The sequence below is a fragment of the Dipodomys merriami genome, unplaced genomic scaffold (genome assembly GCF_024711535.1).
Source record: "Dipodomys merriami isolate MVZ:Mamm:240054 unplaced genomic scaffold, mDipMer1.0.p SCAF_1, whole genome shotgun sequence".
Taxonomy (NCBI): Eukaryota; Metazoa; Chordata; class Mammalia; order Rodentia; family Heteromyidae; genus Dipodomys; species Dipodomys merriami.
In genome coordinates this window covers 135,415,791-135,442,763 of record NW_027202270.1, presented here as the reverse complement: position 1 = coordinate 135,442,763, position 26,973 = coordinate 135,415,791, and the positions used below count along the sequence as shown (strand labels likewise).

The 26,973-nt window shown below is 50.1% G+C and overlaps 1 protein-coding gene across 1 annotated transcript in view; it reads right to left on the bottom strand.

Moving 5' to 3' along the window:
• The window catches only part of Sptb (spectrin beta, erythrocytic), a 72,423-nt gene that overhangs the window by 16,794 nt on the left and 28,656 nt on the right, over positions 1-26,973 (bottom strand). The window contains exons 13-31 of the mRNA XM_070031863.1: positions 25,284-26,154; positions 24,102-24,239; positions 17,908-18,664; positions 17,343-17,545; positions 16,881-16,971; positions 15,442-15,588; positions 14,104-14,367; positions 13,563-13,769; positions 12,981-13,070; positions 9,047-9,325; positions 7,948-8,078; positions 6,872-7,076; positions 6,267-6,641; positions 4,836-5,080; positions 2,968-3,106; positions 2,534-2,618; positions 1,851-2,047; positions 1,536-1,585; positions 1,117-1,192 (exon numbers count right to left, since the gene is read on the bottom strand). Of these exons, the coding sequence (XP_069887964.1) occupies positions 1,117-1,192; positions 1,536-1,585; positions 1,851-2,047; positions 2,534-2,618; positions 2,968-3,106; positions 4,836-5,080; positions 6,267-6,641; positions 6,872-7,076; positions 7,948-8,078; positions 9,047-9,325; positions 12,981-13,070; positions 13,563-13,769; positions 14,104-14,367; positions 15,442-15,588; positions 16,881-16,971; positions 17,343-17,545; positions 17,908-18,664; positions 24,102-24,239; positions 25,284-26,154 (4,550 nt within the window). The remainder of the gene's footprint in view (positions 1-1,116; positions 1,193-1,535; positions 1,586-1,850; positions 2,048-2,533; positions 2,619-2,967; positions 3,107-4,835; positions 5,081-6,266; positions 6,642-6,871; positions 7,077-7,947; positions 8,079-9,046; positions 9,326-12,980; positions 13,071-13,562; positions 13,770-14,103; positions 14,368-15,441; positions 15,589-16,880; positions 16,972-17,342; positions 17,546-17,907; positions 18,665-24,101; positions 24,240-25,283; positions 26,155-26,973) is intronic.

Sequence of the window (26,973 nt, the reverse complement as noted above, 5' to 3'; positions counted from 1 at the left end):
TAGTTGGTAATAATGTAGTCTCACAAACGTTCCTTCCCGGGTTGGCTTCACACCCTGATCCTCAGATCTCAGCCTCCTTAGTAGTTAGGATCTTAGGCATGTACCACTAGTGCCTGGCCAAGAAGACTAATCTTTCTAAAAGTCCCCACTCAGAGGTCAGGCACACTTACCTGGACACCTGGATTGGGGGTACTTAAAGGATCTGTTCTTCTCTTGATCCCCCAGAGCCACATGCCACAGGGGAGAAGGGGTGATCCATGCAGTAGGGAAGCCATGCAAGCTTGCATGTGGAGGATTCTTGCTTTGTTTCAGTCAGCTCTGCCATAGAGTAGTTCCCCAACCCCAGTTATGTCCTGAGGGATCTGTTCCAGGCAAGTCCTGAGGCCACATGCCACAGATTTCTGGCAGCGTTTGTCCAGGCCTCTGGCTCATCTTCTTTTTCTACAAGCTGAAGCTCTGGCTCCTGACTATTACCCAAAGCCTGGAGATTCCATCCTATAGGACTCAAATCTATCTGTTCTTGCCTTAGAACCAGCTCTACATCCAAACTCTCTGGCCCACAATTAGGTGGGGAGAAAGGGGGAAAGGGTACTGTATAGGAAGGAAGAATCTGCTAGAAGGCTGGTAACGAAAATGCCTCTGGGTAGGACAAACAGGATGGAACAGTGTTGCTCATGTGTTTGCGTGTGTGCATGCGTGCGTGTGTGCTCAGGAAGGGTGTGCCATATTGAAGTTGGAGGCGGGAAAGTTGGATGGAAGGACAGGATACACACGGAATCACTTCTGTATAAAGTGCTTTTCCTGGTCTAGATGGTGATGTATTTATACAATAAAATTTATTAGACTAGATAAAACCAAACTAGCAGAGCCATGTCAGTAGGCTGGCATGTCAGTTGTTTCTGGGTTGAAAGGAGAATTACTTTAAGAATTAAGAAAACCTAAGTTGTTGTTGTTGTTGTTGTTTAAAAAAAGTAGACTAAGGTGAATGAGGCTTCTGGACGAGGGTGGGGTAGGATGAGGGTGGGGAGCAAGGCACCCCTGCTGAGCCTAGTAGGGGTAAGAGGGCTCTGGCAGCAACGACTCCCAGGAACTAGACAAACGGGACGGGAAACTGACCGGGGACGTTCTCTCGGTGGCTGCCGGGTGAACTTGGGGAGCCTCTCCAGCTGTCTCACCTTCCTCCTCTTGAGGCCTAAGGAAGATACAGTCCTCGTTTAGTGACTGGACCCCCTGAGGACGAGGCCCAGCGTTCCCAGCTGGGCCTCCTTCATCTTCTCAGAGATGCCCAGCAGGGAGACAAGCTTCTCCTGCAAGCTGAGCTGTGGGGGGCGGGAGGGGGCAGGATGAGGAGGGTGCTCAGGAGATTCCCACAGGAGAACCTAGCTACTCACCAGAGCCTAGGACTGACAGGTCAGCTGTGTCTTGTTCAAGAGCTTGGTTTCTGATGTAAAGTTGCCACTCCTCCTCCCCACCCCCCCACCCCCCCGCCAGCGTGGCTCATCTTTCTGACAGGTGCATGTACAGCTGCTACTCACCCAGGCTCCTCTGCAGGTCTCTCAGGCGTCTGGCGCTCTTTAAGCTCAAGCTGGGGGAGGAGGAAGAAGCGGAAAGGTCAGAGCAGCCTGGACCCCCACCCACAATGCCCTGCTGGCTTGGCCTTCCATGTACCATTTTGTCTTTGGTGGTCACAGGTCAGTACTTCATCTACCTGCCTTTCCTCTCCACTCACCCACAGTCGTTTACCAGTGAAGGTACTCCCTGACACCCAAGTTCTTGCCTGGGGATTCTCTCTGACCCTTAAGGCATAGTGGATGCCCCCTCCCTAGCTTTCCAGCTGTGGCCCCGCTCACCGTGGTAGGCTTCTCCAGGGCAGCAAAGCGCTCTGCCCAGCTGGCTGTGGACTTCTCAAAAGCCTCGTGCCTCTTGATCAGTTTCTCCACACTGTCCACTGTGTGTCCAAAGTCCCGGCTGGCCAGATAGGGCTCCTGGGCGATCAGCCATGCTTCCGCCACAGAGGCATCCCTCGAGAACTGACACACTTCCAGCACTGCAGGAAAACAAGCCAGAGACCCACCCACGGGGCCCGGAGGCCTATTAACACGCCACAGTCCACTTGGGCAGGAACCTGGGATAGCCACCAGACACACGTGGGAGCTGGTGGCCAGCTAGACAGGAATCTCTAAATTGCACGGACGCCTTCCTCAGGGCTGACCTCCTGCCCACGGCAGCCCCTCTTATCCCATATTGAGCAATTGTTATATTTTAAAAATGCGTTACTTGGAAGCAACTCTATTCTGACTCCCCAGCCACAGCGAGGTAGGAATACCAGCTGGGCTCAGATGGCAGGGGCAAATAGGGGAGGACAAACAGGGGCACATAATTTTCTAGGCCTCTGCCTGGACTTCCAAGGCTTCTGGCTCAGAGCTTTGCCAGTGGGTGGTGCTGAGGAGTCTTCTCCAGGCTGGTTCCCTGCTTGAGCAGGAGTCTACCTGGCTCTCCACCCTGGGTTTCCTGGGTCCTGAGCTGTACTCACACATGTGAAGCCGATCCGAACGGGCTTCCCACTTGTCATTCATCTCCTGCCTCCTGGATACCACCTGCTTCAGTTTCTCCCGGATCTGCAGGGAAGGAAGGGAGGAGAAGCTTTGGTAACCCTTCCCTCCACCCATCGCAGGGAAGCCTGCAAAGACTGCCTGTCTTGGTCACATCATCTTGTCTTCAAGTCTTGGTTCTGAGACTTTGTTAGCTGTAGGCAAGCGACTTAACCTCTTTGAGGCACCCACATGAGGCATCCGTTAGTGAGTGGGTGTCTCCTTAACACGGATTGGGCTCAGAGTGGCTTTGATCCTTGGCCTGCAGGCAGCGCTGATGCGCCATGAGTAAAAGACAGGCTCTTCTGAAGCTCCCTCCCGCCCCCTAGAAGCTGCTGGCCAGCCAGAGTGGGCACAAGAACACGAAAGGGCTCACCTCCTCTGAGGCCTGGTGTTGTCTCTGTAGCAAGGATTCCCCGAGCTCTAGGCAGGTGCTGAAGTTCTTACTCCGAGTGTTGATCTCTGCCTTGATGCCTTGGTGATACTTTAAGAGCAGTTCCACGGAGGAGACATCCCTATGGGTACAAGGACAAGGGTGGAGAGGAAGTCTAGGAGAAGAAACTTCTGGACCACCCTAGCAGAGGAAGTGGCCTCCTAGCTGCCTCTAGGAGTCTGGTCCTGCTCCCGCCTCCCTTTGGCCAGCAAGGGCATCCTCTTCCAACCCAACCCCAGCAAGAACACTGATACCCTAATATTTTCAATGGTCAGGGGTGAGTTGCAGGGAACCCAAAAGAAGCCTGGGAATATTATGCAACATTAAAAAAGAGTGAAGAGTGGGGGGGGGGGGGGAGAAGAGTGAAGAGGCTAGGTGCTGGTGGCTCACGCCTGTAATCCTAGCTACTCAGGAGACTGAGATCTGAGAATCCTAGTTTGAAGCTAGCCAGGGCAGGAAAGTCCATGAGGTGCTTTTTGTTGTTGTTTTTGTTGTTGTTGTTAGTCCTGGGGCTTGAAGACTAGGCCTGGGTGCTATCCCTTAGCTCTTCAGCTCAAGGCAAGTGCTCTACCACTTGAGCCACAGCACTACTTCCGATTTCCTTATGGAGATAAAAGGACTTTCCTGCCCTGGCTGGCTTTGAACCACAATCCTCAGATCTCAGCCTTCTCAGTAGCTAGGATTACAGGCATGAGCCTGGCCCATGAGACTTATCTTCAATAAATTACCACAAAACCACCCCCCTCTTCAAACAACAATAGCAACAAAAACTGCAAGTGGAGCTGTGGCTCAAGTGGTAGAATGCTACCCTGAACAAAAGCAGCTCAGGGATATTGCCCAAGTCCAGAGTTCAGTTCCCAGGACTAGCACGTGTGCGCACGTGCATGCACACACACACACACACACACACACACACACACATAGCAAAGTATTGATATATTACAACATGAGTGAACCTTAAAAACAGGCTGAAGTGAAAGGATCTAATCACGTAAGACAATACATTATGTGAGTCTGTTTCTATGAAACGTCTGGCCCAGGCAAATCTAGATTGACAGAAAAAAAAAAAGTAGCAGCTTCTAGGGGTGAGGGGTGAGAACACACTGAGTTACTGCTAATGGGGGTGGGTCATTTTGTGGAGATGATAACATTTTCTAACCTTAGGCTGGGGAGGTGTTCATGTAACTGGGAATGTATGAAAACCACGGAATGGTTCACTTTAAATGAAGTATAGTATATGAATTATATCTCAATAAAGATGTCACAGTCAAAAGTATGGTCATCAAGACAGGTACCATGGAGGCAGAGGGAGACACAGAGACAAGTTACCAACAGCTGCTGAACTGACAAAGCTGGAAAGAGAGGTAGATCCCAGCTGGGCTCATGAGCCTGACCTGGCCTCTAACCTGAGGTTTAGACCTTGCCTCTATAACCTGGCTCTCCTGCATGTCTGTGGGTTCCTGATTACTCTATTTTGGCAACTGTCTGAACCTTTGTGCCTTGCATACCTCATCTGCCCATTTCCCGGCAACTAGAGAAAAAAGACCAGCCCTGGATCTTCCCAGCTGTGGATGTGGGAGCATCACTGCCCCTTTTTGGAGAGCCAGAATAAATGTCTTTCTCAAACACTTAGTTGAAATGGTTGGTTCTCCCAGTAGAAGCTGAGCTACTCTGCCTCCACCTGAGCTCGCCTTGAGTCTCTGGTGCTCCTGGGGGATTGCCAACAACTCTCTATCCCTCTGAAAAGAAGCCCTGGTCTGTCAACCTCACCCAGAACAGAGCACCAACTGCCTTGAGGGTGCCCTTCTCACCTGGGCCTCTCCTGGGTCTCAATCTGCCGGATGATACTCTCCATCCAGGAGAGAAGGTCTCGGACCATGCTGAAGAAGCGGAATTTGTCTGCTGTGTCCACTAGTTGGGCCCGGCGCCCAGCACAGGCATCGAGCAGAGCCTGCCAGGCTGCAGACACTTCCTGCTCCTTGCTCTGGATGGCATCTGCCTTCTCCCCGGCATATGCTGTCTGCAGGCGGGTGGCCACATCCTGGAACTGCTGTACCTGTGGTCAAACCAAACCAGGCATGGTTCCGGGTACAGAGGCATCTTGGGTCTGGGAGCGTCTCTGTCCAGCCTCTGCCCAGAGGGTCCTGCAGGACCAGGCTCCCTGCTTGGGCACCTCTGCTTGTCTTGGTATCTGTTGGCCTTTGGTGGTGACTTGGGAGGGAGAGGGACTCAAACACCCTTTAGCCCCTGCAGAAGTAACAATGAGCCTGTGGAGTAGGTGCTGTTCTAGATATTACTAGTAACTTCTTTCTAGAAATCTATGGTAGAGGTACTATTATTCTTGCTGTTGAGATGGGGAAACCAAGGCACAGGGAAGCTAAGGGGGCCCAGGGACCTCACATTGGCCAAGGGGACAGCTGGTTGGGACCTTGCAACTCTGTCCCTCTTCTTATCCATGCTGCATGCTGCCTCTCCATGGAAGGGGCTGCCCCAGATCACATCTCAGGCGCACAAGACCTCACTGCTGAGATCTCAATGGTGACTAGTGTCTCAAGGGCTCTGGAATCCCAAACATGGCACCTACACACCAGGTCCCACCTCCAGCTGGGGGACAAAATCCTAATAAGTCTACTTTCAGGCAAACCAGGAAGCAACCTAACTCAGGGTTGAGTCCCTGAGCTCAGAGGGATGGTCTACGATTGCACTTCCACCCCACCGCTCAGTACTCCACTGGGAGCTAGCACCCCTCACCCTTGTCTTTGACGCCGAGACCTGGGGAAGCTGAGTGATCAGGGAAGGAGTCTAAGCAAAGTAGGCATGTGGGATTTACACCCAGGGCCCAAACCCTGGCTTTACTGTAGGTTCCTGATTACTTCACTTTGGCAACTGACTGGCCCTCTGTGCCTTCTTCATTTACAAAATGCAATTCTCTCTTCCCATTCAAAAGATGTTTTGGGGGATCCAAATGTACCTCATGCTAGAAAAGTGCAAGCAGAGAAATTGGACCGTAGGGCGGCATTTTATATATTGGCTTTTTGTGATGTTAGTTCAAAGAACCCTTGCTGAAGCTAGAGAATATCTGAAAACCCCGCTCCCTGCCCTGAGCTGCTAGTCCTTAAGGAAGAGAAATCTTGTGCTCATTCTAGATTGCTTTCCTTATAGGATCTAGGTGGACTTCTGCTACCCTGGGATTCCCCCAAAAGGTGGTCATGACATTGTAGGCAACAAAAGGCGGACAGCACCTGCACGCCTAGCAGGTGGAGCTCCCGCTCAAAGGCAGTGTGCACCCGGTGGAAGGACTCAGCCGTGCTGGCATCCAGACCCACGTCCTCAGGCAGCTCGCGGTGCTTCTCATCGATGAGGCCCAGGATCTCAGCCCCGGTGTAGAAATAGCGGTGCAGGTCATAGGAGGCGGCCAGCAGCTGCATGCGCGTGTCAATGAGCTCCAGAAGGTCCGCCCACATGTCATTCAGCCCGTCCTTCCACTCAGCAATGGTGGCTGCCTCACTGTGGCCGGCATCGATGAGCCGCTCAATGATGGCATTCACGTTGTCCACTCGCTCCTGCCCAATTGCCCCAGTCTCCCGGGCAAAGTCCCGGAACTTGTCCCGGAGCATCTGGACAGAAGGCAGAAATGCAGTTAGTGGGGGCCCACAGGCACGCTCCAAGCTACTGGTATTCTTGGGTGGTCCCTGTGAACCATGCACAGCAGACTCTCACACCTTCCCCAGAGAAGTCAGAGCCCACAATACTTTGGAACTGGCATGGGCTTTGCCAGGACTGGAGGGATGGTGAGCTACTCCTGCGCCATCAGAAGACCAAGAGAAGCGGTACTGTGGCTACTCACGGTGACATGGTCGAAGTCTTGTCCCATTTCTTGGGATGAGGCCACCATCTCCTTTTCTGTTATCCACTGCTCCAGGTCATCAGCCTCCCTCTTCAGCTGGAATAGATGGTACATGTTCTCCAGCTTCCGCCTACGCTCTTCTGCCATGTCCTTCAGCCCTGCATACTGCTTGTCCACTTGGCCCTGAAGTCTGATGATCTGTTCCCTGGAATTCAAACCAAGACATCCTTTAAAGATGGAGAGCAAGAACTTGAGCAGCCAGTGTGAGAAGAGCTGACTTATTTGTCCCCAGGACCCTGCTGAGGACAGGAAGGAGAGGGAAACTCAAGAGAAGCGTCAGGGGCTTTTTTGGGGTGGGGAGCAAGAGAAGGAATGAGACTTCATGGATGGCGGGATTGTTCTGGAGTTCTGTCCCAGGGTGGCATCTCCAGCAGCGTCCCTCCCTTTTGGAAATTCACAGATGTAAGTGCAAAGGGCGGCCACCACTATCCCTTCCCAAGGGCTGGTGGAGCTCAACTCTGATCTGCAGGGGGCTCCAGTACAGTGGCCCCGCTCAGCAACTTAGGGACTCAGGCCTTGTGTGCCCTGGAAGATGTAAGGGTCGCTGTTAAGGACCCAAATGATGGGTGCCCTAAAGACAGTTGAGGAAAGGGCTATGAGGAGTCTGACCAGTGGGTTCCCATTTATGAGAATCCAAGCAACTCAGGAGGCCAGATGGTTTGTATAGCTTTTCTATCTTCATAGTCACATATGGAGGGTTCTGAAGTACCTTCTGATCTACACCATTAAAAAGCTCCCGGCTCTCAGTGACTCTTAGTATCTGCTAACTCTTCAAAAGACTGGAGTTCTCAGTTCACCAGGAGGACAGTTTTTCATTCTCTGATTTTTATGCAAACCAGGCCTCAGCTGGTCTACTCTGGAATTCCTCACACACAAAACTAAGGCGTGAAATGAAATTGGCCAATCGAACAGTCCAGGGCAAAGGTGTCTCATCTTCCCTTCTTAGGGGATAAAGGCTGGTGAGACCTCTGGTCTAATGCCATGACCTGCCAAGTCATCCCAGGAGGCACACGCACCCTTCTGGGTGGCCTGCAGACAGCAGGCTCTGGGCACGGCCGGCCAAGTGCTTAATGTTCCTCCCGTACTCCTCCACCGTGCGCTGCTGCCGCAAGTGCCGCTTCAACATCACGATGGCGCCCTCTTCATCCTAGAGGGCAGTGGACGGTCAGTGCCAGAGCCCAGCCTGGTCACCCTGCCCCCCACCTTAGTGAGTTACAGACCAGCTCCTGGAGGTGCTGAGGTAGAGCCAGTGCCTCCTGTGCCTGCTACCAGATCTCACAGCCCGTGCCCTGCCCACCTTTCCCCATTCCCCTGGGTCACAATTGGTGTTGGAGATCTACCCACTTCCAACCTTCTGTCCCCATGAAAACTTCCCTTCACCTGACCTCTTATCCCACCCTACTGTACTGTTCACCAGCCAGTACCCATGTCCAAAGTATGGTAAGCTCTTGGTTAAAGCATGTCTGCATGGTAAGTGGGGTCCTGGTGCAGGCTGTGTGTGTGTGTGTGTGTTGGCTTGAGCTCAGGGCCTGGGGGCTGTCTCTTCACCTTTTCACTTAAGACTGACATGCTACCACTTGAGGCACATCTCTTCTAGCTTTTTTTTTTTTTTGGTCCAGTTGTGGGGCCTGAACTCTGGGCCTGGGCGCTGTCCCTCAGCTCTTCAGCTCAAGGCTAGCACTCTACCACTTGAGCCACAGTGCCACTTCTGGCCTTTTCTTTTTGCTTATGTGGTGCTGAGGAATCAAACCCAGGGCCTCAGGCATGCAAGGCAAGCGCTCTACCACTGAGACACCTTCCCAGTCCCCTCTTCTAGCTTTTTACTGGTTAAATGGAGGTGGAAGAGCCTCACAGACTTCCCTGCCCAGGCTGGCTTTTAATTGTAATCCTCAGATCTCAGCCTCCTGAGTAGCTAGGATTACAGGCGTGAGCTCTGTGCCTATCTTAAGGAGGTGGGAAAGGTAAGGAGGCACCATGGAGGAGCAGGGTAGTTTTTCCAGACACCTTGCCTGACTCCCTCCTCCTAGGAGACTTCCAAGGCTCACCACACATCGCCCGCCCTGGCTCTGCCTCAGCGCCTCAGCACCCCGGCTGGCAGCCCCTCCCCTAGCAGACCTTGGGGGGTTCGTCGGAGAAGACATAGAGTTCCTGCTCGCTGATCCAGGCCTCGGCCTCGCCCGCGTCCAGGTAGTACTGCTGGGCCTCGTGGGCGTCCCGCAGCTGCTGCAGCCTTCGCGCTGCTGCCTCCCGAAGTGTGTCCCAGGAGGCCCGCAGGTGCCCCACGCGCTCCTCGATGTCCTGGCACTCAATCTCTGCCGCCTCCACCAACTGCTTTCCTCGCCGTAGCACGTCCTCCACCCGTGGCGTGTGGCCCAGGATCTCGTTCTGCAGCGTCTGTGGCCAGAGGAAGGGCTCAGGGGTGGGCCTTGCTGCCTAGAGAGCGGGTCTGACACCTGCTCTGAGCACAGCAGGTGATGGCAATCAAAGCTGCCAGAGTCAGGATGCTAAGGACGCTCATGCCTCCTTCTTTGACTTGCAGGTGGCACTTGGAAATGGGCACATGGCAGGGGAGGAACTTGCTGGAAGTGAGTGGCAGAGGCTTGATCTGAGCACAGCTGTCTTTGAATCCAAAGTCTGGGGTAGGGTCTTGATTGTTCCCTTATTTTCTATGCATTGACCAAGCTTGACAGAGCAGCTCGCCCAGGTAATTGTGTTGGAGGACAGGAAAGGTATTTGCCAAGAGAGCTGATAGCTGCCACTTGTGTTGATTTTGGGGTTTGGTTCTGTCTTCCCCATTTCTATGCCTTACATCTTGTGAACTGTATATTATTTCCTGTTTTAGCCTTTGACCACCCAAAGTGGCCTTTTCTTCCCACTCTGGTGACAGGGGTCAACTTTTTCTTCAAGAAACATTCTCTCTCTCTCTCTCTCTCTCTCTCTCTCTCTCTCTCACACACACACACACACACACACACACACACACACCTGTCCTTTCTGGGCCCCAGAGGTGAAGGTGGGCTACTTCTTTTGTGGGGCCCTTGAACTCTTCCCTCCTCATTTCCTCCCTGTTGGCAAGCAGAGGCAAGGGCAGCGCACGTGGTGACTATCGGCTCTATGATACAGCAATCTGCTGGGGTGTGTTACTGCACTTCATACGTGGAATCTTCATTTTGACTACAAGTATTCAATTGTATTCACACAGCCCATGTTATTAGCTGTCCATTTTTCTCTTTACTTTCCTTGAGATGACCTCTAAATGGTACCCTAAAAAGGGCTTGGGCAGAGCACTTTTCTGTGATTTCTTCCCTGTCTTTACTCATTCAACAAACATTTATTAAGTTCTGTGTACCAGGTCCTGTTCTAGGTACTGGGAGACAACCACACAAAGATGGAGGGTGAGTGTTCCCAGCCTGAGGGAAGGAAAAGTGCAAAGGCCTTGGAGTGCATGTGAAGGCAAGAGGGAGGACCAGAAGATCTGGAAGAGAAGAGTGAAGATGGGTGATAGTGATGAGATGTGATTTAGAGGTTAGCAGGTGCCATCTCATACAAGGTGGCGATTCTAACTCTGATTGCTCAAGGAATAATCCAGAGAAGCAGGGAAAGCCAGAGTTCCACTCCTAGATAGCGCAATTCGTTGACCAACGTGGCACCTGAGCATTTCTGTGTTTAAAATTTCCCAGGTGATTTTTTTTTTCAATACTAGAGTTTAAATTCAGAGCTTTCCACTTGATACTAAGTGCTGTACCACTTGATTCATGCCTCCAGCCCCCTTTGCTTTTATTTTTCAGATAAGATCTTGGATTTTAGCCTAGGGCTAGTTTTGGCCTAAGATCTTCCTACCTCAGCCACCTATAGCTAGGACCACAGGCCTCTCTGCATGCCACCACACCTGGTTTGTTTAGATGGACTCTGTTTGCTTGGACTAGCCTTGAACTGCAATCCTCCTTTTTCTACCTCCTGAATCATTGGAATTACAGGGATGTGCTACCACACCAGGTTTTTTTTTTTTTGTTTTAAATGGGTGCATCACAGCACTCTAGTATTGCTCTAATTTCAGAAGATAGCCATTAGGGTAGTGTTCTCAGAGTGGAGGCTCCACTGTAAGATTTTGCTAGAAATGCAAATGATCAGGCTCTACCCTCAGATTCTGCTTCCTCGGATGGTGCCTGGTCAACCGTAGTTAACAAGCCCTCTGGATAAAAGCACATTGAAGTTCAAGCTGTTGCATTAAGAAGTTTTCAGGGAAGAGATGATAAAAGTGATTTTTGTTTTAACAGGGGTAGCCTAAAATAGCCTTTGCTAGGCCAGCCACACTATCCCAAGAGGTTGCTTTTTCCTTCTTGGTTAGGGGAACCTCATCCATATTTGCCTTGCTCTTGCACTAGAATAGCAACTGCTCACCAGGGGCCTTGGAATGATTGGGCACTTATATTTGAAAAATAGCTAAGACTGGTGCCAGTGTTTCACGCCTGTAATCCTAGCTACTCAGGAGGCTGAGATCTGAGGATCGTGGTTCAAAGGTAGACAGGGTAGAAAAGCCTCTGAGACTCTTATCTCCAATAAACCACTCAGAAAGCCAGAAGTGGAGCTGTGGCTCAAGTGATAGAGTGCTCACTTTGAGCTGAAAAGCTGAGGGACAGCGCCCAGGCCCAGAGGTCAGGCCCCATGACAGACAAAAAAAAGAAAAAGCTAAAGCCTTTTGTGTTGGAAAAATGGCAGCTGGCTCACTTCATAATGGAGGAAATGGAGGCCCACAGAACAGTGTCTCTCAGTGGCCTTCCTTCTTCAACAGAAGTTTGTGGAATTAACTGATCCTGATTCTTGTCTTCTAAGCTCAGGCTTTTGCAGATGGCTACTGGAGCCTCTGTAACTAGATCATGTCAACTGGACACAAAGGGTCCAAGAGAACTTGGAAGAGACGTCTTTTATTGTTTGTTTTTTTTGGTCATGGGGCTTGAACTCTGGGCCTGGGAGCTGTTCCTCAGCTCTTGAGCTCAAGGCTAGCACTCTACCATTTGAGTCACAGTGCCTCTCCTGGTTTTCTGGTGGTTTATTAGAGATAAGTCTCTCAAGGACTTTCCTGCCTGGGCTGGCTTTGAACCATTATCCTCAGATCTCAGCCTCCTGAGTAGCTAGGATTACAGGTGTGAGGCACCAGCGCCTGGCTGAGACGTCTTTGATTCTAGCTTGGGCTCTGCATGGTTTCTGGGCTCTGACAATTCTGCAAGAATGTATTCATTGCTATTATTCTGGAGGAAAAGAGTGCTGGGCACCACAATCTTCCTTCCCCAAGGAGTTGCAAGGCTAGAGTGATACTTCTCTGAGATCTAAGGACCTACGCTCACCTTGCTGATCCAGAGGCCTGACCCTGTCTAGCAGGAGCCCGGGGTTAGCTCTGGGCCAGGCATGAAACCCTTGCAGCCCCACTCAACTGGATTCCTAGAGGATTTAGGGCTTACTTTGTACCATTGATGCACAAAATATGCTCAAGTTCAGGATTCTGGCTAGGTTCATTATAAGTTCCTAATCTGGCTTAAGAGAGAGCTGGGCAGCAGATGGGTGTTTGCTTCTAGGCTTCAGAATCCATGTTCAGTAGATTTCCATAGGATTTGAGCACCACAAGTACTGTCACAGGTCCAGAGAAACAGGGCCTACATATCCTGAGGACACTGCTTATACATGCCTAACAGCCACAGAAGAAGCAAAGCAGTGTTATGGGAGAGAAACCAGGAGTTACCAGCTTCCTCTCAGTGAGGTCTCTAGGTATGGGCTATGCATGCACACGGAACCCCGGAAAAGCCTCCAGGATCCAGCACTCACTCACTCCATCCTGATGGAGTCTAAATGGTCCCGAATCCCCATGTCCCTTGATTCTCTCTGCAGTCACCAGAGCCACCCTTTCATGCAGTAAGACTTCAAATAGTTTGGGGACCCCCAGAGCCATCATAGGAGCTATAATCTGCCTCCAATAGCCTTCTACAGATCTGTGCTAGGTTAGACCCCTGGGCCAGGTAAGGGAGGTGGGCTGGTGAGGTGAAGCAGGACTCACTTGGTTCTTCTTCATGAACAGCTGCACGGTTTGTAGGTTCGTGCCATAGTCTGCTGACTGGGCCAGTGGCAACCGCTCCTCCACCCAGAGCTGCAGAGATCAGAAGGCAGGGGAGAGCAATGACAATTATAGCCACTCATTGAGGAGCATCCACAAAGAGCCAGACAGGGCACTGCTGGTAGTGTCTCCCTGGTCTCTCCCAACAGCCCATCAGGGGTATACCCCCATATTTACAGAGATTTTGTAAATATATTTTGGTAATTTTTTAAACAGAGTTTCCAAGTAACCCACTTATGTGCAAAAAAAACAAAAACAAAAACCAGTGGGAAAGCAACATGACAGAATCTTGAACCCAAGTCTGACTGACCCCAACGTCCATGCTCATTACCACCCACTCCGACAAGTGACTGACGGTTACCATTCAAAAAGCAGCAGCTTTGCTTTCCTACCAATGCAATCCCCACAGCAGCCCTATGAGATAAACGGGGTGAGATGACCAAGATTCCTCTGGATAGTAGCCAGCTGTTCTCCTGGCAGCTGGCAGCCCAGCCCCAGGGGATGGAGAGGCTGCAGCCCACGCACCGTCTCATCCTCTAAGTCCCGGCTGATCTGCAGCTTGGCTTTGGATAATTCCAGCTGCTTCTTCCTCCTTCCTAGGGGTTCCAGGAGGTCCAGAAACCTCTTCTCGATGCTCATGTCTTCATCTCCAGTCTCTTCTCCCAGGGAGGGCACCTGGGCAAACAGCGTCTCCAGCTCCTCCTTCCTCACATTCACTTGGTCCTCCACTCGCTGAGACACAATGTGGCGATGGTATCAGACCTAGCCTCAACACCTGCTGGCTGTTTCCCCTTCATCCATCCATCTCCCACCCACCCTTCAAAGCCCAGTTAGACTCAGCCTCCTCCATGAACCCGCTAGTCATCCTTCCCTCTCATATTTCTCATGCTTCCTTTAATTGGATTCGTGATCGACCCCACTGCAAAAGGGGTGGGAGATCTTTGGGCATCAGAAAAGCCAGGATAGCAGAGAGGAATGGTGGGATTGCTCCTTTAAGGTTTCAGATTTGCTTCCCGGATACCCTCTAGTCTAACATCCCGAGTCTACAACCTGCCCACCCACATGCCTTCAACTTAGCCAACATCCGGTTGACACTGGTCAGGTCCTTGCCCAGATCATCTGATCGCAGCTGGTCCTCCATGGCACCGATCCATTTGTTGAGGTCCGCGTGGGTCTGCAAGCGCAGGTCAGAGCTCCTGGCGGCTGAGAGTTGCAGGGTCTTCTCCTTGGTGGTGGCCTGGAGCTCATCCCAGAGCCGGTGTAAGTCTTCCAGCCTCTGGGATACTATGACCTTAAACTGGGGCTTCTCCTCCATCAGCTGCCTTCCTTCCTGTGGAGAGAGGAAAACACACCCTTTAGGCCCTAGTGGCTCCCAAGCAGCGCTCTCCGGGTGTCTGCCAAGGGGCTACCTGAGGAGAAGTCAGTAAGGCAAAGAATGAGCACAGAACTGGGCTGAGGCACACTGGGACCAACTCTGGTCACCTAGGGATTTGCAGAAGAGGGCAAGGCAGGGCGGGGACAGAATGCAGTATGTCAGGGGGTCAGCTGGGGCTAAAAACGTAACGGCTTCCGATCCATCTGGGAGCTAACTGCACCGTGTGAGTTCCAGAAATGATAAGCTGACCTGGGGTGATCTTTTAAGGTAGGTACTGAGGCTGTCTTACCGAGCTCTGTTTTGGGGTGTGTACAGCATAATGAGACTTGAGACCAGGAAGATATACGACTAACAGTAGCCAGTATTTACTCATCAACCGACTCACATTACTCAATTCTACCCTAAGCGCACTGTCTTCAAACATTTTAGTGTTGACAGTGCCCTGGGTAGTGCTGTTATTAACCACTGGCTCTGGAGGCCATGCCCTTAATCACTCCATAGCGTGGCCTCTTCTGAATCCCTGGCAGCCACAAGGTGGGAGAGCAAAGGGATGAGATTCCCAGATTGAACAGTTGTCCCCTTTTGACTTATGCTACTGGGCATGCCCACTGGAGGAGTCCCCTAGACTCCCATTTATGAAGTCTATGAATGACTGCTTCCCTGTTGTTTTTCCCCTGGCCTCTGGCCCTGGGCTTGATAACACTGTAGCCCTAGTAATGATAATGGAAGGCAAACAGAAATGATTGCTGTTCTAATACTGGATGCTGACATCCAAATTGGGTAGTCCTTAATGTCCTGGACTGGCCCCAGATTCAAGTGGTCTGGAAGTGGTACCAGTTCTGACCAGGTTTAATATTGTCTGCGTTGGGGGCATTGAAGGTTTACTATTTAGAAAAGGATTTTTTTTCTTCACTACCAAATTCTATGCCATCCAGCAAGCTTCAGGACAGTCTCTATGCTGTGAGTGAAGCCCCATTTACACAGCATAGCTGAGCAGAGAGCCACCCTCTACCCACTAGCTCGACTTACTGCATCAATGTTCTCAAGCCACCCTTGGTGGGAAGCCAGCTCTGACATGAATGCCTGGTGCTTCAGCCATTTGTTGTGAAGGTTGCGTGCTTCATCATAGGATGTATCTGCCGATGTCAGCAGCTTGTCATTGATCCAGAGAATGAGCTGTGGGTAGAAAGAGGTAGTTTCTGAGTATATCTCTTTGCAGGGAAGGCCTGTTGCCCATTCCTGGCTGCAGAAGGACAAGGGCAAGGGGGAGGAAGTCAGAGCACAGAAGGAAGGAATCTCCAGATCTGGGTCCAGAAGTCCCAGCATCATACAGAGCTATGGTGTGGGCATCAGTATGTCTTCCTCACTGGTGTGTGCGTGTGGTATGAGACCAGGGATGATATCCTCTCTTCCACGTTTCTAGGATTTAGGACAGGGCCCTGACATATTGTAGTGGAAGTTAACAGGATTTTTACTGGATGGATGAGCAAAACCATCCTCAGGGTGAGAAATCATGAATAAACACAGAGAAAATGTTATCTGGGGAAAAGGCAAAGGCCAGCTCATATCAGAGAATCCAATGTTTCCAGAATGCCCTGACACCATACCAAGTCTGGGTTGTGTTGAAGACAGAGGCAGATGAAAGCAAATTTGTTTGGAATGAGAGGAAAAGACTGAAAAGAGGAGAGCTGGGAAGAAGTCAGGAAAAGCCCAGTTCCAAATGGAAAGTCCTGCCAGTGGAAGGCAGGTGAAAGACCTTCCTTATAGGATGTGTCCCAAATGAGCAAGGGCCTTCTGAGCCTGCAGTTTTCCAACCAAGGAGTTCATATAAAGTGCTTCTTCCTCTCACTCCTTAAGCTTCTGATTTGTCTGTGTCCAAGTATGGCCCAACAGGTTGTTTTACCTAGGGCCAAGAGTTGTTTCACAATTTGCAAGGCACAGAGCAAAATGAAGATGTTCCCAAGTATGGCAACTGCAGGGCCTTCCACCAAGTGCAGAGCACCGTGTGGATGAATACAGACAGAGGTCATGCATCTGTGCAGCCAGGCCAACCCAGGGCCAAGGAGATTCTAATATAAAGTTCTCAGAACATCCCTTGACAAACCCTGTTCTAGACCTGGCAACTCAAATGATGACTTTTCAGATTTGGAGGGAACGCTGGGTGGAAAAGAACTGTGGAACTGGAGATTTGGAGGAGTTGGAGCAGATGGGGAGGATGACGGAAGGGGTGCCATTGATTCTGATGCATTGTGCTCAGAAACTAACCTGTTGAATTGAAACCCCTTTGTGCAACTACTTCAAGATAGTAAAAATGAATGAAGAAAGAAAGAATGAAAGAGAACAAAGTTCCTCACTTATGAATTCCCATCACTCTTGAGTGAAAATGGGTCCCCAAGGCCTCCCGCCTTCTAAGCACTCTGCTGCTAGACAGGAACCTCCTGGAAAGTGTACCTGCCCCCTGGCCTCACCTCTTTGCAGTTCTGGAGGAAGTACTGTAGCTCCAGGTTGTCTTTTAGAAGAACTGTGGCCTCCTGGGCCTTCTCATTATTCTTTCTGTGCCTGGAAAGGAAACCAAAGCTGGTCATAATAGTGCTGAACCTGCTAGGTGCCAGTGGCTCACGCTTGTAATCCTAGCTACTCAGGAGGCTGAGATCTGAGGATCACGGCTCAAAGCCAGCAGGAGTAGGAAAGTCTGTGAGATTCTTATCTCCAAAAAAACCACCAGAAAACCAGAAGGGGTGCTGTGGCTCAAGTGGTAGAGCACTTGCCTTGAACTTAAGAGCTGAGGGACAGCTCCCAGGCCCAGAATTCAAGCCCCACAATGATGACCACCGCCACCAACAATAAAAATAGTGCTGAACCTGGATCACTGCTCAGCACCTCCAACCCTTATGAGTAGGGGGCCCCAGGACTCTAAAGTTAGGGAGTACCTGTCTTCAATCAGCTGCACCTTCTCCTTGATCTTGTCTGAGTACAGGTTTCCCTCAGCTACCAGCTTGTTTCCGGAGTCCACAGGACTCAAGACCTTTTCCTGGTTGTTCTCCATAGACATTAAGAAATCCTCAAACTTCCGGATCCCAGCTTCTGCAGCTTCTAGCGAGTCTGGGGGCTCCAGGTGAGCCAGAGTGTACTCCTGTGGAAGCAGATGTAGCATGAAGACAAGACAAGCAGCTGGTTAAGGGCACTTGCCAGGCAGGAATACCACATGTTGTTAATACAGCCTACAGTGTGAACTGGCTGTACTCCCCACGCTTGGCCTCCACTCTACCCTAGGGTGTCCAAGACATTGTGTCTAAAGTTGCCAAGGGCAAAATGAACTTCCCAAACTTCTGACCACCCCAAGGACATGGTAGAGTTGGACAGATGGGAATGGAAAGGGCCCATGATGAGGAAGACAGGGGATTCCCTTCAACTAATGACAGCTCATTTGCAGACTTACCGCTTTTGCTGCAGCTGCAAGAGTGCCATGACCCACCCCTGTTTGCCTCTCCTTACCTGATTGCTGAGGATGGCTTCAGCCTGCTTAGCATCTTTCTGGAACTCCTGGAAACCGAGGCACTGGGCAAGGGAGTGGCCTCGGCTCTCCCACATCCGGCGCAGGGCATCCCAGCCAGAACCCAGGCCCTCTAGCCTCTGGCCCAGAAGCTGGTATTCTGGGTCCTTCTGGCCTTCGATCACCTTCTCTCCAGAGGCCTTGACTTTCTGGTAGCTCTCTTGGTGCCCGTCAATCTCATCCTTGATGGCTGCGTGCTGCTGCAGTTGCTGCTCGGCTTCTGGGAGTGACTCAGGCATGTCCTCAGAGGCCACAGCCTTCTGGGCCATGGACAGCCAGGCCTGGAAGTCATCCAGATCTTGCAGGAAGGCCTGCAGCTTGCTGGCTTCACCCAAGGAGAGCTCCTGGCCCTGCAGAGCGTCTTGCAGACCCTTCCACAGCTTCTCAACATCTGCCTGCCTCTGGCCAATGTCCTCCTTCTGCTCCGGGTGTGACTCCATGAGCTGCTGCGATTCACGCGCCAGGGCACCTACTCGATCCCGGATGGCAAACACATCCCGCTCTAGCCCTGACAGCTTCCGCTGGATGGCAATGACACCTGCCAGGTCCTGCCCCAAGTCCTTGGTAGACTCCACGACTCTTGTCTTATCCATGATCCACTTGCTGGTCTCCTCGCAGTCAACACAGTAGTTGTGTACTCGAAGGGCTGAGTCCACAGCCTCTCTCCGATTGGACACCACACTCTGGAATGCCTGCCACCTGCCGGGGAGGGATGTGGTCTCCAAGGGGGAAATGGATACCTTGTTCCTAAACTTTCACAGAGCCTCTGGTCCCCCAATTCCCATAACTGTCTCCCACAGATACAAAACAAAACTGTTGCTTAGTAAAATTCTTTTGTCCAGTTTTATCCAAGATACATGTGACAATCAGATCTCCCAATCAGCAGAAGGTAAGCAGTGATGTGACCCCAGTCTTCCTTAAGAGAACATGAAAACAAAGGCTCTGCATGCATCTGGATTTCAAGCAAATATGAATAGTCTTGGATTTATAAGGATTTGAGGTTTTGGGGGGCACTACTGGGGTTTGAACTCAGGGTACTGTGCTTACTAGGTAATGAATCTACCACTTACGCCACATCCCCAAATGTTTTTGTTTTTCAGATAAGGCCTTGTGCTTTTGTCTGTGCTGGTTTTGGACTATGATCCTCCTATCTGTCTCCTGGGTAGTTGGTATTACAGATGAGCATTACCATTCTGGGCATGGTTCAACTTTTCAAAGGTGCAAATGCAGTATCAGTAGAAACTGCACTTTGAATTTTGATCTTTTCCTGGCTAACATCTAAGGTAGGAAATTACCTAGGTTGTTGCTGGGAAGTGGCAGGGACTGCAGCTTTCCGTCAGCCACATGACCACAAGAGTAAACCCAACACTCTATAGTGTGCTATGTTGTTAAGACAGGATGTTCAGTAGGTCAGGTTTAATATATATATATATATATATATATATATATATATATATATATATTGTTGTTGTTGTTGTTGTTGTTGGTCATGGAGCCTGAGCTCTGGGCCTGGGTGCTGTCCCTCAGCTCTTCAGCTCAAGGCTAGCGCTCTACCACTTGAGCCACAGCATGACTTCTGGCTTTTTCTGCTTCTGTCGTGCTGAGGAATCAAACCCAGAGAGAGCCTCATGCATGTGAGGCAAGCGCTCTACCACTGAGCCACCTTCCCAGTTCTTGTTTATTTTTTTTTTTGAGCCCAAACTGGTCTTCAATTTCTGGGCTCAAGAATCAGGTAACAGAGAGATTGATGTCACCATGCCTGATCAAAAGTGAATTTTCTACTTAGGATACCATCAACCTACAATAGGCTTATCAGGATCTAAAACTTCATTATAAATCAAGGAATAACTCAGGGTTTCAGTAACAGAAATAATCAGAAATCTAACATTATTAACTTTAAGAATACTTCAGGATGTAGAGTCCCCAGATGCCCTAGATGAATTTTACAAATGCCCAAGACTACAGTCAAAGTGCTTCTGCGGCCAGACAACAAAATAATCCTCACCTTAGGCCTAAAAGAAAGAGGTCTTGTTAAAGAGATGAGAGAAAAGAAGAGGAAGAAGAGGAGAGAAGGAGGAGAGAGAAGATACTATCTGGGATGATAATTAAAGTGGGTTATAATCTAAGCCTTCAAGTATAGTGTTGCTATGAGACAGAAATACATTAAGGTCTATCAGATGTCCTAGGGACCTAGGGTTGGTCTGAAGCACACAATAAACCTCTCTGAAGGCCAGACCATCAGACATTTCCCTTAGGCTCAGATTTACCCATTCTTCATCAATATAAGCTTTAAGTCAAATGCTCATTTATTGAACACATCTCTGTTGAATAGCCACAAGGGTCTAAGGCATTATGTTGGGAGAATACAGACAAAACCAAATCTTGCCCAGTGGAGTAGATGATGTAGAGAAGATAAGCACATAGCTGGGCAATGTGGGCCATGCCTTAAAAAATTGAGACAAAAGGATCACAAGTGTGTAGCTAGGCTGGTGTATGCAGCAATATCTTGTCTCAAAAACAAAAATAAAACAAAAAACACACTCTCACATAATTCTAAGACTATGTACATACAGTTAAGACTATGTCCGAAGATTATGTCACATATAAGATACTCCTGCTATACCTTCAGTGTCTCCACTAGATAGAGCTATTTAAGGATGGGTCCCTGAGGATCTCAATTGTCTTTGTATCCTCAGCACTTAGGAATGGTGAAGGAACTACAGAGATGGCTGGGTAGAGTGCACTGTGGACAATCCGAGACTGTGAAGATCTTATACTTTGAGAATCCTGTGCTTGGCACACAGATGTTGCTCTGAGGCTGGGAAGTCAGGGTCAGGAGCTGAAGGCTTTCTGCACGTTGATCTAAAACCACACTGAGCTGACAGTGAGGTACAAATAGATCTGCTGTGACCCCTAGCTTAAGGGCCCCATGGTGATATTCCCCAAGTCTTTCCTCTGTGGTTTCACTGTAGCCCCCAAGTAGAGGCCACAGCGGGGAGGGGCATGGCCCTCCAACTCCCCACTTCTACAGGGGCTCCGTTTCCAAGCAGGGGGAAGACGGCAGTCACTCTAGTTAGCAGATAGCCTCAGGAGGCCAGGCCTGACTCTAAGCCCAAGACTTGTAGAAAAATATTGGATAGGGGCTGGGAAGGTGGCCCAGTGGTAGAGTGCTTGCCTTGCATGCATGAGGCCCTGGGTTCGATTCCTCAGCACCACATAAGCAAAAAAAAGCCGGAAGTGGCACTGTGGCTCAAGTGGTAGAGCGCTAGCCTTGAGCTGAAGAGCTGAGGGACAGCGCCCAGGCCCAGAGTTCAGGCCCCACAACCGGACCCAAAAAAAAAAAAAAAAAAAAGAAAAATATTGGATAACTGGAATGTATACGGTGAAAGGCTATCACCCACTCAACACGAGTCATCTTGAATCTGAATGACTCACATGTGCCGAGTTGGCAGACACACTGAGTTTGGTGCCCGTTAAGCATGTGTTAGGCAACCTGCCTGGCAGGACCCTGACCTGGGCCCTGGGGATATGGCAAAGGACAAAGCAATCCTCATCTTCATTCAAGATGGCAGAGGCAAATGAATGCATCTGTACTCCATTACATAGAGATAAGTGCAAAAAAAAAAGTAAAGCAAGGAAACAGGATAGAGGTTAGGAGGCTGGTGAGCAGAGGATGAGCTTCTTTCAGGAAAGAGGTCCATGAGGGCCACTCTAATGGCTACATGTGAACTCAGGCCTGGATAAAGTAAGGCAGGGAGCCAAGTGGATATCTGGGAAACGAATATTACAAACAGAGAGAACCTCAGACCCGAGTGTGCTTGGTGTACAGAGCATTGTGGGCAATACTGAGAGTCCTAGCTCTTCACATACCTATTGGAAAAGTAAGGCTGTCTTCTCATCACTCACCACATAACAAAGGGTCACACATACGACAGTGATCCCATAAGATTATTAGGGACCTATGAAATTCCTGTCACCTAGAGATGCTGCAGCCTTCAATAAGTCATAGCACAGCAGTTTATACCAATGTTTGTGGTGAGGCTGATGTAAACAAGCCTATTGTATGTCAGTTGTATAAAGTACAGTACATATAATCAGGCATATCATATAATACTTGATAATAAATGATCATATTATTGGTTTGTGTATTTATTATTTACTTACTTATTTTTTGCCAGTCATGGGGCTTGAACTCAGGGCCTGGGAGCTTCAGGTCCCTGAGCTTCTTTTGCTCAAGACTCGTGCTTTACCACTTGAGCAACAGAGCCACCTCTGGCTTTTTCTGTTTATGTGTTACTAAGAAATAGAACCCAGGGCTTCATGCATGCTAGGCAAGCATTCTACCTCTAAGCCACCTTCCAAGCCTGGTTTGTGTATTTATTACATCATGTTTCTGTACTCCTACTTATATATTGACAGTCACCAGTGGCCCACACCTGTAATTGTAGTACTTGAGGTGCTGAGCATGGGAGGATTACGGTTCAAGAAATCTCAGGTAGAAAAGTTCATGAGACTCCCTTCTCAACCCATAGCTGCACAGGGCTGTGCAAACCTGTCATGCCAGCAATGATGGGAGCCTAAAATATAGGTAGATTGAGGTTTACAAGCATGCCCTGGCAGGAAGTGAGACCCATCTCAAAAATAACCAGAACAAAGCAGGTCTGGAGGTGTGGCTCAGCCTAGTGAGCTTGAACTCCTGAGTTCAAACCCTACTGCTCCCCTCAATAAAATTTTACGGTGAAACAGTGTGTTATCTGGCAGTGACTTCTTACATTTCATGGTTAGCCTGTCTCTTGATGGCATCATTTTCCCTTGTGATTGATTTAATCTTGCAGGACTTCTCTCTGTCTCTGTCTCTGTCTCTCTCTCTCTCTCTGTGAAGATTAAACTCAGGGCCTTGTGCATGCATACTATACATCTTCTACCACTGAGCTAGAGACATGTCCTGCCTAATCTTGTGTTGCTTTGTTCACCACAGCTCTAGGAGTAGCAGCTATACCATATGCACGGACTTTCCTGCAGGGACTGGTTTTGAACCATGATCCTCAGATCTCAGCCTCCTGAGTAGCTAGGTTTACAGGCGTGAGCCACTGGCACCCGGCTGGCTGAAACTTTCTTTTGGGAAGTTTCTCTGGTTTAAATTGCTTGATTAAAATTTTTTTAAGGTTATCAGCAACTGTGTATCAATTTTTCTCTCTCATACATACACACATACTCTCTATACCTAATTAAGAGTGAAGAGGCTCCTCCTCTCTGTATAAATATCAAAACGTGGTATTACAAAGCATCTCTGGATGTTGTGACACTGGCTCCAACCTAGTGGCTCTGAAGTATCCCACGGGACTCCCCATCGACCTTAGCAGTCTACTGTACTGAGCTATTTCTTTATAGCTGAGTCTTCCCCGAGCCCACCTCTCAGACTGCCTCAGGCAGAGCAAGACTCAAGAGCAAGTGTGAGGAAGAGGCCAGAGTAACGAGTAGGTGGTGGGCATGTGGACTTGCACACGCCAGGGCCCTGTATAAAAACAGGAGTGCTCTGTCCTTAAAAATCCTCCAGGAACGAATGGGCAATTATGCCCTGCAGCGAAAGCAGCTCCTCTCTCTCTAAAGGCTCTTTAGGGCCTGTTTTTTTTTTTTTTTCCAACCATGAAGCTTGCTCAAGGCTCCCTGCTAATACTCCTCTTCATTCAAGCCAGCCTTATTATCGATGCTGCATTTTGGCACAGGCAAGAACATTCTTTTATGGACTGTACTTAAGAGCTCTCAGACAGCAATTTTCCTGTTTAGGAATGTCTGGGGAAATAAGGCATGAGGACCACATGGCCTGATCTATGGACAGACAACACTCAGAATGTCCCCCTTATCACCTGTGTATGGATCTCCTCCTCCCCAACACATCTCTCTCCCTGCTTGTTCACCCTGTGGCTCACCACATAAGAGTTTTCTCCTTCCTCCTAGAGCCCCCCTCAATCCTAGGAGTAAACTGATTAAGAAAGGAACATTGGGGGTGCAAAGGTGGTGGTACATAGTAGCTTGAAGTTAGATCATGCTCCCCTTCTTCCCCACCCCGCTCTGCCAGGAGTGTGTCAGTTACTGGGGAGGAAAGTTCCCCAGCCTAAGCCCAACCATACCCCACCTCTTGTTCAGGCGGTCCTGGTACTGTTTCACTTCCCCGCTGCGTGGGTGGCCACTCTCGACCAGGTTGTTGGCGGCAAGGTTCACCCCATCGATCTGAGCTATCAGCGTCTTCATCTCCTGGTCCAGGATGTCGAATCTGATGTGGACAAATCAGGAGCGATGAGAGGGCAGTACTCACAATGCCAGTGGCCTCATACCTCAATGCCAGTGGCCTCCATCTCCAAATGTGCAGCTCTTGGGCTCTCCCTACCTCCTGAACACATTTGTCTGCAAGTGGGGAGAGGGAGGCAGATATGCTGACACACCTTATTTTCTTACTTAGTTTAGTATTTCTTGGGACTAGTTGGGGAGGGAGCTGGTAACTTACTGGACAGGCTTCTGGCTCCACAGAACGGTGTGAGGGGAACTGTAAAGCATGTACACCAGCTTGGGTGTGCTACTGCATTATCCTGGAATCTATCTGTCACTTCTTCACAGTCCCAGCTGCTTCTTTCTCCACCCTGAGCCCACTGCCTTGACCAGTTGATCCCCTCCCCAGTCAGGTGCTCCAATCCAGACGGCTGCTGATAGGAGAAGGGTTTTGTGATTGTAAGGGCTGCTCTCAGGTAAGGACCCAGCTCCCTTCGGCATCTGTGCAGGGCCATCCTGGCACTGCTCCAGGGAGCAGCCTCTCATCCTCCTCTGTCCCTGGATTTTGTGCTTGGTTTGCTGATGCTGCACATAGCCTGAGTACACTCTCCATCCAGGGTGTGGGAATGAGAACCCTGGAAGTGAGTGGCCTTGCAGGCAAGTGGCTTCTAAACTGGCCTCTGTGGCTCCTTGGAAGTCTATGACTTAGTGACTGTGTAGAAATCTAGAGCTGGTGGGCTCCCCACATCTCAGCCCTGTCATCCAGAGCAGCCCCACTTCCCCTCTGTGTTATGTGGGGTTCCAGACAGAATTCACTTGAGCACAGGCTGCTGTAACTATGTGAATAACGGGACTAGGAAATCCTCAGTGTTCAGGTGAAGTACCGAGGGCCACAGAGCTGGAACAAAACTCAGGATGCTGGATACCTGAACTTTACAACCAAGGACATTCTGCAGCCTCTCATAGAGATCCCTGCTGGTCTAGAGGTAGCAAATAGCAAGGAGCCCTTGGGTAGGGAGTGAGCTGAGGGGCAGAGGCTGAGCACTCTGACCTGTGCTGCACGACCTCCAGGTCCTCTAGGGTGTCTGGGATTTCCATCTGGTCCAGCCACTTCTCCTTCTCACTCATCCACAGCTCGCAGGCATCTGATTCCCCGAACACCGTGTACAGGTCCAGCGCATCCTGCAGCTTCTGCCCACACAAATCTGCCTGGGTGACCACCCGCTGGTAGAGCTCCTGAAGGGCCTGCAACCGGCTGGTCACATCTGGTGAATCCCGGAATTCTTGGGGGAAGCCCTGTGCCTGCTGTTCCAAGTGCTCCATCACCCCATGGCTCTCCTCCAGCTCCTCCAGGAAGTCCTTGTGCTTCTTCCCCAGGGCCCGCGTGGCCCCTTCGTCCTGCCCTACATCGTCACCCAAGAGTAGCCGGTGTGCATCTTGTAGCCAGGCCTTCAGGTCATCTGCATCGCCCTGGAACTGGAAGAAGTTCTCTGCATCCTGGAGGTTCTTCTTACGAAAGGCAGCCAACTCCTTCAGCTGGTCCCATTGGGCTGACACCTCCTTGACTCGGGCCTGGATCTGAGGGTACCCAAACTGCTTGCGTGCAACCATGCCCTCAGCCTCCTGGAAGATCTGAGCCAGGTGGGCATCCAGCCCGCGGAGCTCATCCTCAAAGGCCTTGTGCTTGCGCTGCAAGATAAGTACGCTGGTCAGGTCCTTGCCATAGTCAAGTGAGGAGTAGATCTGCTCCTTCTCCTTGATCCAGCTTTCAGCTTCATCCATTTCCCAGAAGAACTTCCAGAGTCGCTTGGACTGCTCCAGCTGAGCCTTCCGCCCAGCTGCCATGTCGCTCAGCTCCCCGAAGCACTGTTCCAGGTGGCTGACACGGTCCTGGATGACCTGAGGATCGCAAGGCTGGTACCCTAGAGGAACAGGCAGGGGAGGATACAGAAGGGGAAGGGCTTCGTTTATGGACTATTTGGTCTAACATAGTCTCAAAGCTGCCATTTTATGAAGCCTTTGGGGTTGGATGCCAGGGTTCACAGTTACTCCGATGTTAGACCAAATTTTCCCCCCACTTCCCTCTTTACTACTGGGCATTGATCTTAGGCCTTCATCACTTGCTAAGCAAGTGCTCTCCCACTTAAGCCATGCCCTGGTGTTTTTGCTTATAGCTAGTGTTTTAGACAGGGTCTTGTACTTTTGCTAGGCCTGACCCCGCACTGTGATTCTCTTTACCTTGCATTCTGAGTAGGTGGGATTACAGGCACATGTCACCACGACAAGTCCTAGACCAGACTGATACCCATTAAACTTTAGTAACACTGGAGGTTAAAAGTTGAGTCTGTTCGCAGTAGAAACGTGCATGATTTTAGCTTGTGAAAGCTCAAATATAAATTTTAAGGAGGCAGCAAGGTTTTCTATTTAAGATCAGAAACTGAAAACGTGAGCAGTCTCAGCCATAGCTTGAGGGAGAAAAGAGAAAGAAAAATGGCAGATTTTTTTTTTTTTTTTTTTTTGTCGGTCATGGGGCTTGAACTCTGGGCCTGGGCGCTGTCCCTCAGCTCTTCAGCTCAAGGCGAGTGCTCTGCTACTTGAGCTACAGCACCACTTCCGATTTTCTGGTGGTTTATTGGAGATAGGAGTCTCCCGGTCTCTCCTGCCCGGGCTGGCTTTGAACCTTGATCCTCAGATCTCAGCCTCCTGAGTAGCTAGGATTACAGGCATGAGCCACCAGTGCC